Below are 12,421 nucleotides of genomic sequence, written 5' to 3'. Positions count from 1 at the left end.
CTGCACTTAATACTGACTGAGGCTCATTTTGTTTTGCCTTTTTTAATTCTAGTTTCTTTTTCTTGTAATGTATACATGGATATAGATATATAAAAAATAACAGATCCGATTCTCTATAGACAGTTTTTGCACCTTTGGGCTTCTAAAATAAAATTTGTCACAATTACAGAAACCTAAGGTGGAGGGAAACAAACCCTGAACATCTGAGTTTCTTCTCTTAGCAGCTTTCTTTCTTTCTTTTTTTGGGATGGGATGCGGTGGAATAAAATAAAAAGACAAATCCCAAACAAGTAAGTAAATAAATAAAATAAAATAAAATAAACATACACACCATAAAATGAACACATTCAGCAGTTGCCATGTTGCCTCCATCTCCTCCCTTCCCAGAGCATTCCTGCTGCGTTCACACACACTCATCAAAGTAACCTCAAATCACTTCCAACGCTCCCCCTCCATTTGGGTTTTCCTGCTGTCTGGGCCAGATCTTCAGCTGGTGTCAACTTGCATTTCTCCACTGAAACCAGAGCTATACTGATTTACTTCAGCTGAGGACCTCCATGGAGCTCTGCCAATTTACACTGGCTGAGGAGCTGGCCCAGGATCATTAATTTTCAAAATGGAAGTATGAATGATAAATGACGTTCTCAAAAACAACCAAACCCTTCTTGGGTTCTCATCTCCTTTCCCCTCCCTGTTTGAAAAGAATGTCCCCAAGTCCCTCCACCCTTCCTCCTGCTTAGCACTTTCTGGAAGTCATAATCGCTCAGTAAAAAAAATAAATAAATCTCTCTCTCTCTCTATGTATATGTATATAACTAAACGGCTGCCACCCGGACAGGTGTTTGGCCGGTGGGCCCAGTCCCTCCAAGCCCAGCGGTGCCCTCCTCATCCCTGTGGTCTCTGCGGTGGTGCTCCCGGTCCAGCGTGTGGGTGGGAATGTTGCCATATTGCTTTCGCTCTCTCACACCTCGGAGGTACAGTACCAGAGTATTTACGAAATATATATATATTGTGTTTGTGTGTTTCTTTTTCCCACAATCCTTTGGAATTGCTGCCGGGAAATGGTAGCACAAGGTGCACTCTCGCCCACGCTGTTCGCTCCCCTCCCTACCCCAGGGACCCTCATCTGTTCCTCTTGCTGACTCCATTGCCCAACTCCAGCTCAGAAGGGAGTGGAGAGCTGCGGTCTGCAGTCCCCAGTTTATCGGGGCTGTCTGACTCCTCACCATCACCTGAGGAGGGGGTGTCCTTGCAGAAGTCCCGTCACCAGGAGGGCATGGAGAGGAACCCCCGGGGGTCAACTGAGTAGAACGGCTTGGCTTCGTTGGTGATGGGCCCTCGGGAGGAGAGGTTGGCGTTGAGGCTGCTTGTGCTGTTGCACTTCTTCACAAGCGCCCGGCCCGGGGGTGGTGGGGGTGGGGAGAAAAGGGATGTCAGGGAGAGGCTGCTGAGGGTCTCTGACTGCTCGCTGTTGTTGCCACCCCTCAGGCTGCTACCCGCGCCCTCCTCGTCAGAAGGGTCCATGGAGTCATGATGAGTGCAGCCAGGGCTTGTGCTCCCTCCGCTGCTGTGGCTCCGCTGATGCCGCCTGATGTTCTGCAGGCTGAATATCCCACGGCCTCGCAGGTTCCGCCTCCGGGATGCAGGGGAAAGCGGAGCTGCCATGGTTCTTTGGGTGGCAGCCGTTGGCATCGGGGCACAGTGCACTGGGAGGTCCAGGGTGCACTGGGGAGAGTCGCTAAGGTTCAAGCTGTCCTCCAGGGTGGTCTGCAAGCTGCTTTCTGAGCTACTGCTCCTGCTGTCATCGAGGGAGGTGTCACTCTCCGTGGCCTGAGAGAACAATATGCAACAAAGGGAAAGCTTTCAATCTCAGTTCCTTGCATCTGGGGCAACTGGGGTGAGATGAAATGTGGTAAGAGCTACAGTCCACTCGGAAGGGCTCCTATAAACCACCAGTTAGATGGCTGGAACATCTCTGGCCCTGTATTCAGCCTCTACGGGTGCCTTTGAGCTGTGGGACTGTTCCACTGTCACCATCAGGCGATAAGGTCACAATTGGAGCAGGGCAGAGAAAGGTAATTCTATATCATGATGGATTTTAGTATTTAGAAATTCGGTTTCACTCGGATTCGAAATGGAAACCAAACATTCTGAAATTCTCTGCCAAAGGCCATGGAGCCGGGCTCTGAGGCAACCCACCTGGAAGGCTGTCCCGGGGCATATGCCCTGCAAACCCACACTGCTGAGGAGCAAGGGCTCACAGCTCCCTGTCAGTCTGCCCTGCTGAGGAGCTAGGTGGGTGCAGATTGGAAACAAGGCAGGGATCTGTTGGGACTACATCAAAATCAACCATCTCCGCAGAACATTTTGGTTTTGACGAACTGGCAAATTCTGATGAAAAAATGTTGGGTCAAAATTGTTCAATAAGGTGATGCGGAGATAGGGGAGAGCCCAAAGGGAGGGGAAAATGCCTTAATTTCTCTGTTTTGTTGGTCTCCTTTGTTATTTCACATTTTAGTTGTTTATAACAAAGGGTTCTGGAGACCTCAGGCTTTATCATAGGTGAATTAGAGGATGTCCCATTTTCTCTTCCTCTGGAATGGGCCAACCCTTCTTCAACTTCACTCTCCTGCAGCCCAGAACATGAGCCATTCAGGAGACACCTTAGCAAAAGCACAGCAGGGGAGTCCTCATGGCTTCTCCTTCTCACCACCTGTGTTTCTCAAATACATTTTATTTCCCCTCCTCCACTCTGTTCTCCCCAGTCTCCTAAGCGACAAACAGCTATATCTACCTGGGAGATAGAGGCCAGATGGGATATGAACAGAGACAAGGCCAGGGACACAGAGTCCATCTGGATGGGATACAGACCTAACAAGAACTCTGTGTGTGGGCATGAAGGAAGGTCCATTCCAGTTCTATTTGGACTTCATTGCTCCTGTTGCTTGGGCCCTGTGAACACATCTGGCTTCCTACCCACCTTCTTTAACTCCTGCCGAGACAATTTTTACATGTGTTGAACCAAGGGCTAATGCCCTCTCTGCCACCAGCCAAGTCCTTAAGTGGAAAGTGTTCTGTTGCCACTAGCAAGATCAGCACCAAACTTATAAGAGGGGTGTCTGGGGCTACTCTTTATACCTGCCATCCAAGCAGCAGGAGCCCGGGAGGCAACGCTCAGGAGCCAATGTGAAACTCATGCCTACTTGGATCTAGACTGAGTCTGTCAAGCTAACTTGTGACCCAAACCAGGCCAGTGCATGTTTTCTGGAGGCACAGGGCCAGTGCCATCCAACTCCTTCTTCCTTAGTACTCACTATGAATAACTCTTGTGTACTCTCTGTTCCCAGTAGTGATCTATCCCTTTGATCCCCCAGATCCAGTGCACTCTAGGCCGCAGTTGCCAACTTTCATGTGGTATATGAGCACCCCAACTTTAACAATAAGCCAAAAATCAAGCTAATCCCATTTCAAAACAAGGCCAAAACAAGCCAATCTCTAAGAACTCCAATACTCTATGTGACTAGATCCCCCCGGCGTGCAGTCTGGGGCTGTGGTGGGCCTGCTGTGCACCCCTGACTCTCTCCCCACCTTGCCCCTGCTTGCCCCATCCTTGCCCCTGCTTGCCGGGAGCCAGTAAAAAAAAAAGAAGCAACAAGCTACACCAAGCCTCAAGCTACAAGCCAAAACTAGCCAACAAGCAACTCACAAGCCAGTTAAATCAAAAACAAGCCCACTTTGTGTTCTTATTTCTGTGGGTTTGGCGTGTCTGCTCAAGGCCCTTCTTCTCTCTTTCCTCCCCTCAGCTCCCTCTTTATTTGGGCCCCTGTTGTGGTGGGTGGGAAGCAGGGCCCTTACCTGGTGGAGTAGTGAGCAGGTTCACACTTGAGGATCGCAGTGATGCCCATGAACCGCAGAGAGATTTTAGGAAGGCTGCCTGGACAGGAAACCTTCTCCTGCCCAATCTGGGTGGCAGAGATGGCTGGGTGGAAAAACTCCGCTGGTACAGGTAACAGTGGCCTGGATGTACCTGGAGAGAAGGGTCTGGGGGGAACTGGCAGAGTAGGGCAAGGAGGTGGAATGAAAACAGAAAAATAAGACCTGAGGAATCCATTGATCCACTTTGGAGTCTCTGTTTCTACCAAGGTAGGGTCCTGTAAGCCCTGTAACTGAAGGTGTTTAGTGACATGGATCCAGAATGCTGTGTTCACACATTCCATTGATCCCACTTTCCACGTAATTACCAGAGTTAGTAACAGACTCAGAAGCACTAACAGAGTTTGGAGCAACAGCCCAACAAGGAAATGGGGAACAACATGCCCTTCCCATAAATGTCCTTGGAGAAAAAGGCTGAGACACGATGGGCCAAAGTTAACCCAGGTGCAATCCACTGAAGTCAGTGGACTTACAGCTGGGCTCCTGCAGAGTAGCAGAAAAGGGAAATACACAAAAAGGTGACTGGGGAGCTCACTGGCCCCATAAGGCCAGAGACATGTGCTTAGAAGTGGAATTAGGACTCATGTTTCCAAGGCAGATGAAAGTACTGTACGGACTCTAGAGATAAGGAGCATGGCCTCAGGAGATGGTGGCACTGTCCACACTACAGAGTTAGCACAGTACATCCACCCAGTTGCTAGCTGACGTGACACTGGCTTTGAAGTCTTTGGGCCTCGTTCTCATTTGCATCCTGCTCCAGCTGTCCAAAGGGACCTTAGTGTAAAAGAGAGTCATGTTCTTTAAGACTGTGAACATCTGTCTGTTTAGGGCAACTCTGAGGAAAGATAATAGTCACTATAAAAGGTGCCAGAGAAACCAAGCAAGCACCATACCAGCACTTAATTTGTGCCATGGCTTGCCAGGACTGAATCCCGGCACCTCTAGGTTTGGCAATTCATAGCCTCAGCACCTCTGAGCTTGCTGCATCAGTTGTGAATGTAAAACAATTGCTTGAGCCCCGGCACCTCTTTCATTACAAATTGAGCCCTACACCATACTGAGATTGGCAAATTGAGAGTGAATTCTTCTTTAGTGAAATCCCGTATCACATCAGCTGTATTCCTTACCAAAATAAAGCAGAGCCAGGTCAGACTAACTGAACCAGTCTGCACTGTCAGCAGAGCTAGCATCAAACAACCACACTGTCCAGGAGAATGGAGGGGACTTTCTTTACCTTGACTACTCTCATGCTTCAGCCAGGACTGGACGGGGTTGAAAGGGATTTTCTCCATTTCACACAAGTAACTTCCCGGAGTTGGAGAAGCACCTGTCGTTGTTAATGGGAAGAAACATTCCCCCAAATCTCCCATGTCCATGGAGTCAGGACTGTTCTGGCCATCCTGCTGAAAAAATCAGAGATATCTTTTGTGAAATTAAAAATCACACGGATGGGGTGAAGCTTCCTGAGCAAGCTCTGGAGATGGGGTGGATTTCGAAGATACCTGGGCAGTGCACATTCATATTAGCAAATGGACATTCCAATGGGTTACACCCTCACCCCTATAAATATATTTCCAGTCAAAGCAAGCCATTGATAGCGGTGAAAGGAGCTGTAGCTTGCACCCCCTTCCGTGTTCTCATCAGATCTGTCTGAGTGATAAGTCTCTAGGGGAGGAGTTGCTGCTAAGTGTCTGACATTCACATTCTTCATGATCAGTAGGGGAATACACAGCACTCCAGGCCCCGCTGTGACAGAGGTACAGAGTGTGACCCATTAAGAGGAACATGTACCCGATCAGCTGGTGCTAATGGCCAACAGATGTTGTGGTCCTGTTCCAAGATGCAGGCCTCTCCCATGGTTTGTGCTGTATGCACACAAGTTCTGTGATGGAACCTGTCTCAGACAGCATGGAGAAGTGAAGAGAAGAGGAGACACTCACCCCTTGTAACCTCCTCCACTGGGAAAAGCCAGACCCTCACAGTATTCACTCCCATGCCCTGAGTGAGAAATGGGTTCTTGCCAAACCACTGCTAGGAGGAATCATGGCTCTTTCAAGGAAGGATGTGTCATTCAGGGCCTGGGAGGATGTACACTCTTCCCACTGTGTATGCATATATCCCAAATACCTAGGATGCTCCTACCTTGGTCTCCTTAGGACTCAACTGACAGATGCTGCGATTGTCTAAATCATCCCCTAGCAGGATGGAAGAAGACTTGTCTGAGTTGAGGGATAAGGCTTCCATTTCAGCGAGCTGAACCTACAAGAGGAGAAAGAAGCTGTCACAGGATATGGCCTGAATCTATTTCTCAACCAATCCTGCTGTTTTAAGGCTGGATGGTGCAGGGAGAGAGCCCAGGCACCTGAGACTGACTTAAAAAAACATTCCTTTATTTATACTATGTATTTCCTAACCCAGAGCTAGGCCTGGTGAGACAACCCACTTCTAGTAAATCACGTAAATGAAAACTGGGAGCTGCCACGGACCAGTCCAGATGATGGGTTCCCTGATCAAGACTCCCCTGGTGTGAAAGATGGAGAGAGGAATCTAGAGTCTGTCCCAGGGTCAGAGTCTGGCACCAGGCTCCTCAAGTGTTGGGCTCACTAAGCCAGTGACAGGAGAGGACTTCCTTAGTTTGGGGATAATAGTCTGCCCCAGAGACAGAGCAGTGGGGAAGAATCCCATACACCAACAATTAGTTCATGGCAAGCTGAGGTGTGAATCTACCCTGCACTAGGCTTTGGCAGATGGACTGTCCCTGTGGACCTGCTGCCATGCATTAACAGTTCATTAATCTAGTCCTCTCTGACCTTCAGCAGGGTCCATGCAGACAGACAGCCCACATTAGGCTAGTGCGGGGTGGATTCACACCCCACCTCACTGCAAACTAAATGTTGTGTACACAACCCCTAGTCTGGAGACAACAGAGTGTGCTCTGATGCTGGACGAGGAGAAGGCCCCCTCAGTCTGGGGCTAATGAAGATTGTCCTAGTTAAATAGCGTGAAGGCTCTTTCATGCCAGGGATAATCATGCCACTTTCAGTCCATGCCAGTTTCATGCTTTTGATTCTCTCTCACCTTAACTACTATAACCTATTCCCTTCTGGCCTCTCTGCTTCTTCTCTCTCTCACCTTTAATCTATCCAACACCTCAACTAATATCATCTTCTCCTCCCTGTTGCTTTATCTATGGCACCCCGTCCTCCATTCCCTTCATTGGCTTCCTCTTTCTTTATCAGGTGTAAAAAAGCTCACCATTCTCAGCCTTCAGGCTCTGCACAGCTCTGCTCCTGCCTACATCTCTGTTCATTTCATCCCTCAACCCATTTTATACCCTACACTCCCCTCCCCAACCTTCTCTCCTTCCTTTGCCTTCTCCCATTTGCATCTCTCCTCTACTCTTGGAAAGCTTCTCCTTCTTCCTGTATGCCAAGCAGCCTCCCTCTCCTTCTTCAAACATCCTTCCTTCCCTCAGCCTTCCCCCACTGGTCTTTAGAGCAGAGCTAGCTCCTACTCCTGCACCTGATCCTTTATTGTTGTTGTATCTGCCTTATTTAGGGCTGCATGCTCCTCAGGACCGGGATCTTGTCCTCCTATGTGTTTGAACAGACCGGGTGCACCAGTGGCACTATGTAAATAACAATAAGTTGATGATTTGGTGATATGACCCCTTCAGGCTGGAAGTTTAGTGGTCTTTGCCAGTGTCAGTGATTGGAAGAGGACGAGTGATAATTCACTTGTAATAAACAAAAGAAAAAACCTGATGTACATTTTTAAAGAGACCTGACATCCATAGGCATTAGGTTGTTCCAACACAAGAACACTATGTTGTATAACTGCTCCTTTTGTTCAAATACAAAAGCCACCAACTCAGAGCCTTAACAAACTCAGAAACCCACAACTGCATTATGTCAAACATGCTACTCAGCAACCAGTCAACAACAATTTATGGTCTAGAAAGCACAGTCTGAATCCGGCCCCATTCAACATGTGTGCTCATCCATGATGTATAAGCAAACATTTCACCAAAACAACCTTAACTCTGTCCCTATAGGCATGTAAGTATGAAATAGGAAAAAATCTGAAACAACCTCCTTCAACCATAACAAAGCATTTCAAATCATCAGTGACCACAAACACAAGAATATTTTACTCTTTGTTGAACTGCTATTCTGCAAATCTGTCCACCTTGCAGTCTACACAAAAAGACATACTTAACAAAGTCATAAATAGACAATGAACAGGCTCGAAGCCTGTTCACCATTTTTCATTGACAAATGCGGGGCTGCGGATTAAACACTCCATGCACCATCAATACACATTGCTAGCGTGTACGCAAACCTGATAAAGACAGAAAATGAAATGACAGCAATGACATGAAAAGAGAACAACTTTGTGGTGAGGAAGGGTCTTCTTATATTTTAATATTACAACTTCTATAGACTACAGACTACTTAGAACTCTCCTGAATAAGGTTGATGAAATAAAAATGAAATGATGACAGTGGTCAGTTCACTATATCAGTAGAGTGGTCTAAAAAATTCAAAGATGGCCACATGCATAGTCACTGAACTTCTTATATCCCTTAGAAAAATGACTAGATCCAGACATAACAAATTATAGAGTCATAGAGTTCAAGGCCAGAAGAGGCCACCAGATCATCCCTTTGAAAATAGGGAAGCCGTCATGACAATCTTTGTGTGAAGAACTGTTTTGAAAACAAGGCTTCAGGGGTTGAGTCCTGCAAAATGTTGAGTAGAGCTGAGCAAAATCTTTTGACCAACCTTTTTTTGGGTGAAAAATGCAGATTTAGCAACACGGAAACATTTTGCAAATTTGTGTCCACTTCACCAAACTGTTTATATAAAAAAATCCCTCCCCTGCAAATTTTCTCCAAAAGTTGAAGTGTTTCATTTTGACATTTTCAAGTTTTCTAATCAAAATGACTTTTTTTTTAGAAATTTCCTTCAATTTATTTTTTTTACACATGCAAATACATTTTAAAAGCTGCTCGAAATCAAAACAAATCATTTTGTTCAATCCAAAACACTTTATTTTATTTTTTTTTACTTTTCAATTTGCTTAAAATTTTGGTTTGGGGTCACTCAAAACAAATTTTTTTTGAATCACCAGCAAACCCAAAACCTCACTATCTGCATGGTTCTAGTGCTGAACACTCTTGCTTGACAGAGCAGAACGCTTAGCACATACTTAAGAACTTTAAGCATGTGTAGTGTTTTGGCTGGATTGAGCTGGAGCACTTAGTACACTGCTGGATCAAGCCCTAGATAATAAGGGAACAACTTGAAGGCTGTAGGCAAGTGCTGTCATGGGGCAGGTTTCAACTTGTTTTGGCATGGTGCTTCCTTATAATTTTGATGAAGCGCACACATGTTGAATAGGGCCAGATGAAGAATGTGCTCTGTCTATTTACATTTTGATTGATTACTCTACAGTGTGTTTGAAATGTCTGTGTACATCCTAGATTTTTAAGGTTAGTGGTTGTACTTGGACAGCCTTTAGTGTTGCACAGCATAGTGTTCTTCTGGTGGAATTTCCTTGTTGTTCTTCACAAAAGTTTTATACTATGTAATTACGGATAAAAAATAATGATACATGTATCTGGTTAAAACGTTGAACTTAAATTTTACTTTAATATGATTTAGAAAATAAAAATATCTAAATTTTAATGCTAAATTATTCCTGCATGAGTTGCTCAATAATTTCCTTTAAATTCCAGAAAGTATTTATATGAATCAAAAATATCAACTTTGGAAAATAATTTATAATTCTAAAGTGGTTATTGGAACTTTTTTAAAATTACAAATCAATTCTTTCACAGTTGTTTTTACTTTCCTCATTTCTCATGCTCCAAACCTTGATTCCTGCTTCTTCCAGTTTTGCATCCCTGTAGACTTCCTGAAGTCCACAGAATCTGCTGCAGACCTTAACAGGTCTGCAGGAACCACTGACCCAATGTGGAATCTACTAATGTTCACAGCAGATCCTTCAGACTTCAAAAAGTCTGCAGGGAAGAATATCTGGGATCAGAAGTTGGAATCAAGGTATGGAACTTGGGGGAGCTGAGAAGTAAGGGGCAGATGACTCAAAAGAAGACCCAAGTGAGGCCAGAGAAATTCTGCTGAGCTTAGCAGCTTTGCTGACATGCTGAGCTAAGGTAGGCGTGGGAGACCCTGGGGACTCATAGGATGTCTGTAGGGTTAGCGGGAATGTTCAAGACTACTGCTGGTTGTCACCTACCCGTAATTCAGCTGCATACAGCAGCACATACATAGTAATGATGCTCATGAAAGTCCATGATTCATCATCTTTCCCTTTAGCCTTATTTTTTCCCTTTCCCTGGACTTGGATTCTAAAGTTTTATTACCACGGGGAAGATGCCACCACAAGTACCCTTTGTGGCAGTGAAAATTCTGCCACTCTACCCCTTGGTGGTGGTGTGGTGATTTTGCTGCCGACCTTCCTGCATGAGAGGGTGGGAAATTCTCCTGCCACCTGCCTCCCCATGCATGATGCTGAAGATTATAGCCAAGATTTTCAAGTGATTTTGGGTGCCTCACTTTTTGGGTACCCACCCTGGGAAGCCTTAAATGGGCCTGATTAACAGAAAGTGTTTAGCACTCACTCTCTAAATATCAGGCCCCTTGAAGGGCCTTGAGTTGGGCACCCAAAAATGCAGGCACCACAAATTACTAGTCACCTGGGTATACCACCACATGACCCCTGTGGATGAGGTCTTGAAGACTCAGCAATTGGAGAAGAATAGCAGCATCTGGCTATCGCTGCCTCTGAGGGAGACTCATTGAGAAGGCTGTGGCTGGGAGGAGAAGGCCTGGTGCCTTGGACCCAGGGGCATGAAGCTAATCCATTGTTCGCTTTATGTACAGAGGAGAGAGTAATCTACCAATGAGGACTCTTGGCACTCTAACTTTGCTAACTCATTTCAACCAGTAAAACTGTAGAATGCAAATTAACTAGACAGGGAATGGTGATGATTGGTTGTGTTACCACTGATATCACATTGACATTATATAAGAATAACCGGAGCTATTGACACAACTCTAACCACAATCATAACAGTTAGGTACAACAATTGTTAAAAATTTTACTTAATTACAACCTAATTTCTTTCAGACTTTTCAGTGAGTTTTAATGGAAAATCCAAGGTTTAGGGAAGGATTTTCAAAAGCACCTAGAAGTGATTTAGGAGCACAAGTCTCATGGAATGTCCATGGGACTTGTGCTACTAAGTCCTTTATGTGATTTTGAAACTCACATCCTTAGTAAGAAGCCATTTTTAGCTAGAAGGATCCCCACCAAAAAAGAGAGACTCAAAAACTTCCTTAATGGGCCAATTTTTAATTAATTTTAAGTAGGGCTGTCAAGCGATTAAAAAAATTAATCATGATTAATCGCATGATTAAAAAAATTAATCACAATTAATCGTGCTGTTAAACAACAATACAACAACAATAATACCATTTATTTAAATTTTTTTTGTTTTCTACATTTTCAAATATATTTATTTCAATTACAACACAGAACACAAAGTGCACAGTGCTCAGTTAATATTATTTTTTATTTGCACTGTAAAGACAAAAGAAATAGTATTTTTCAATTCCCCCATTGCAAGTACTGAAGTGAAATCTCTTTATCAAGAAAGCTGAATTTACAAATATAGAATTGTGTAAAAAAAAAATCCTGCATTCAAAAATAAAACAATATAAAGCTTTAGAACCTACAGGTCTGTTCAGTCCTACTTCTTGTTCAGTCAATCGCTCAGACAAAGAAGTTTGCTTACATTTGCAGAAGATAATGCTGCCTGTTTCTTGTTTACAATGTCACCTGAAAGTGAGAACAGGCGTTCGCATGGCACTCTTGTAGCCGGCGTTGCAAGATATTTATGTGCCAAATGCACTAAAGATTCGTATGTCCCTTTGTGCTTCAATCATCATTCCAGAGGACATGCGTCCATGCTGATGACTTTTAAGACTTTGGAAAGCATGCTCCACACCTCATCCCTCTCATATTTTGGAAGGCACTTTAGATTCTTAAATTTTGGGTCGAGTGTTATAGCTATCTTAGAAATCTCACATGGTACCTTCTTTGTGTTTTGTCAGATCTGCAGTGAAAGTGTTCTTAAAAGAAACAACATGTGTTGGGGCCATCATCTGAGCCTGCTATAATATGAAATATATGGCAGAATGCGGGTAAAACAGAGCAGGAGACATACAATTCTCCCCCAAAGAGTTCAGTCACAAATTAAAACATTTTTTAACAAGCATCATCAGCATGGAAGCATGTCCTCTGGAATGGTGGCCGAAGCATGAAGGGGCATATGAAGTTTAGCATATCTGGCACGTAAATACCTTGCAATACTGGCTACAAAAGTGCCATGCGAACGTTTGTTCTCACTTTCAGGTGATATGGTAAATAATAAGCAGGCACCATTATGTCCCATAAATGT

The 12,421-nt window shown here is 44.7% G+C and overlaps 1 protein-coding gene across 1 annotated transcript in view; it reads right to left on the bottom strand.

The window, feature by feature from the left end:
- Positions 1–287: 287 nt before the first annotated feature.
- The window catches only part of CACNA1I (calcium voltage-gated channel subunit alpha1 I), a 141,517-nt gene continuing 129,383 nt past the window's right edge, over positions 288–12,421 (bottom strand). The window contains 6 exon segments of the mRNA XM_030546703.1: positions 288–1,830; positions 3,856–3,873; positions 3,875–3,911; positions 3,913–4,051; positions 5,168–5,336; positions 6,076–6,192. Of these exon segments, the coding sequence (XP_030402563.1) occupies positions 1,123–1,830; positions 3,856–3,873; positions 3,875–3,911; positions 3,913–4,051; positions 5,168–5,336; positions 6,076–6,192 (1,188 nt within the window). The 3' untranslated portion in view covers positions 288–1,122.

The sequence above is a fragment of the Gopherus evgoodei genome, chromosome 1 (assembly GCF_007399415.2).
Source record: "Gopherus evgoodei ecotype Sinaloan lineage chromosome 1, rGopEvg1_v1.p, whole genome shotgun sequence".
NCBI classification, from domain to species: Eukaryota; Metazoa; Chordata; order Testudines; family Testudinidae; genus Gopherus; species Gopherus evgoodei.
Note: the sequence above shows the minus strand (reverse complement) of the source record. Positions and strands in the feature narration are given on the sequence as shown.